At 32.9% G+C, this 2,694-nt stretch overlaps 1 protein-coding gene across 1 annotated transcript in view; it reads right to left on the bottom strand.

Moving 5' to 3' along the window:
• Positions 1 to 2,505: 2,505 nt before the first annotated feature.
• The window catches only part of LOC104468169 (T-complex protein 11-like protein 2), an 8,909-nt gene continuing 8,720 nt past the window's right edge, over positions 2,506 to 2,694 (bottom strand). The window contains 1 exon segment of the mRNA XM_010082203.1: positions 2,506 to 2,694. This exon segment is cut by the window's right edge and continues 30 nt beyond it. Coding sequence (XP_010080505.1) covers positions 2,506 to 2,694 — 189 coding nt within the window.

The following is a 2,694-nucleotide window of genomic DNA, read 5'->3' as shown; positions in this document are numbered from 1 at the left end:
CCTTGCCCCACAAAGCCAATGCAGCCTTCTTGCAAAGAGGCAGATTTAAGTGACTGTTTTGAATGTCAGACAGCAGAAACAGAGTCACAACATATTATTAATGCATTTATCTTCAGCATTTAACAATCCATTACATAAGAAAGTTTGCATAAATGACTCTTCACCACAAGTGGTATCAAACAAAATTTAATGCATACAAAACCTCAAATAGCTGTATTTCAACAAAGAAAGCTGCTACAGAATGGCATCCTGTTTCACAAGGACAACTTCAGAGTAGAGGCAAGTGCATTTCAGCCACAGTAAACAGCATGCGACACATGACATTAAACAGATGCAGTGTCCATGTTTGAAATATTAAATAAAAATTAAAATACATTAAACACTTGAAACACAGGCCATGCTATAAAATGCCCTTTGCAAGTCACCTTAAACCACCAAAAAACCCCAGTGAATCCTCAGTTTTTCAGTATTTACTGGTAAAAAGTAGTATGATAGTTTTCCTAGTATATTAAAGATCTATAGTTTGGTATTTAACAACAGAATAAAGTATTGTGATAAAAAAGTTCATTGTCATGTTATAAATCATCTTCAAATGTTCATAAAAATCCTCTTTTGGCTGAAGTCCAAAATAGTTTAGATATAGCAAATCACTAAGATTTAATTCCCCATAACTGCTTTTGAAATGCATTCTTCTCAATTATTTTGAATTGCATATCAAAATTTCACTCATCTGATCAAGCCTGTTTTACCTAATGGTACAACTACAATATTCTAAGAGTTCCTTTTCCTCAGGTTGTTCAGGCATCAGGAAACAGTTCACTTTAAAATATCTATTAATCTTTATTTTGTGCAATGTTTTTACAAGGGATAGCACAGAAGTGCACTAGAGAGATTTCTTGTCTAAAAAGGCATTTTGAAGAAAGTTTTTCTTACCATGTACATGTGGCCAAAGTTCTTGGACACCGAGGAACAACTGACAAGAAGTCATTTCCCTTACTAAAAAGGGTACGCTATTCTGTACAAGTAGACTACAAAACCACAGTGGTAATAATGCCCAGTTTTTTGGGTTTTTTTACACCTTTATGATAGACATAGTAATGTACATACACAAATTGTGTGATACCATCAAGCTTTTACAGGCAATTTTTTGTCTCTTCATAAAAAATATTGTAATATAAAATATTAAAACCAAGCTATATAACTTGTACTACAAGTTTATATATATGACATTTTTAAAAGGACTATATGGTAATATATTAAAAATAATTTTAAAGTAAATAATGATTCAATTTCATAGACAAGAACATATCTATAATATGTATTCCAGCAGTATCTATTCCCAGTAATATAAAATACGCAAAATAAAGCCTCTGTAGACTTACAAAAGTTTACTTCCACATTTCTCAATTTCTAACCTGTTCATTTTCTGCCTGCAAGATTTCTGATGCCTTAAATGGGAACTAAGCATTGGGGCCTATTCCAAAGGAACTTCAAGGAAACAGTGATATTTATCACATGACTAATCATTTGGTTCTTGCATTCAGACCCCAGTTTTGAAAAGCTTATGCCCTCATTCAACAGAATATAAAAGGGGAAGTTGCTGTGTGGTACTCTATGAAGTCACTCTCAAGTGCTTTTTGGGAATAAAGGTCAGAAAAAGTTAAACTTAAAAATACTTAATACCCCTTAAGATCAAAGATCAGTACATACACCTATTAGAGATTAAATTTAAAGATCTGTATGACCTCTGCTGGATAAACAAAATGCTTAGAAACATTATATACAGAAATTTACTCCACCACCCCCCGCCAACATCATGTTTCTTAGGTGTTTATCATTAATCTCAATTACAGTTGAGAAGTTCTGAATGATTCTTACTTTAAGTGGGGAATGTTTCCTCTGTAACTGCTATACTCTAAACAGTTTGTAATACTGGCATTCCTTAATGTAAGAGGCTAAGTTCCAGTTCCAGTAATTGCAGGAGTACCAGAACTTAGCCTAATATGAACCTCATTTTGGTTACAAAAGCAGTTATGCTCTACTTTTTTGCCTCAAAGTCTTTTCAGAAACAATTGTTTTATTAGATGTTGCTCTACAAAAATACAATGTAAGCACAGTACATTTTATCTACAATTGTTTTGTCATTTCATAACTGCATTGCTATATGTAAAATAATTTAAGTTGAAAAATAAAATTGTTTTAATGATGGCAAAACAGTAAGTACTTTGCCAGCTCTTTCCCGCTGCCAATCATAATAAATGCTTGCCTTGAAAACTAATAATTCATTGGCTATTACAAGTGACACAATCCATTAAGCAAATTTAGTCTATTAAAATATGTCATTGAAATTTATTTATTTCCAGTGAAATTCAGAAACTTTATGCATACATTTTACAATATATCTCTCTCATTAATAGTCACTGGAGTGGGCTGTTCTTAGTGGGGAAGTCATATCACTGTCTTGGAAGGTAAAAAAAAAAGGGATACAGAAATAGGTCATATTTTTTAGTTGGAAGGTGTTTCTGTTTCTGCTTTGCCCATTGGTTCCTCAGGAAAAAGCAGTTTTCTAAGGATGTTTGCATAGAACGGTCCATACACTTGTTTATTAAAGTTTACAATGCTTGCATACTGAGATCCAACAAATTCCATCTCTGTCTGAATCACAGAAAGGCCTCCTGGCATAGTAGGCATACA

Source organism: Pterocles gutturalis, unplaced genomic scaffold (genome assembly GCF_000699245.1).
Source record: "Pterocles gutturalis isolate BGI_N339 unplaced genomic scaffold, ASM69924v1 scaffold18489, whole genome shotgun sequence".
NCBI classification, from domain to species: Eukaryota; Metazoa; Chordata; class Aves; order Pterocliformes; family Pteroclidae; genus Pterocles; species Pterocles gutturalis.
This window is presented reverse-complemented; position numbering and strand designations above follow the sequence as displayed.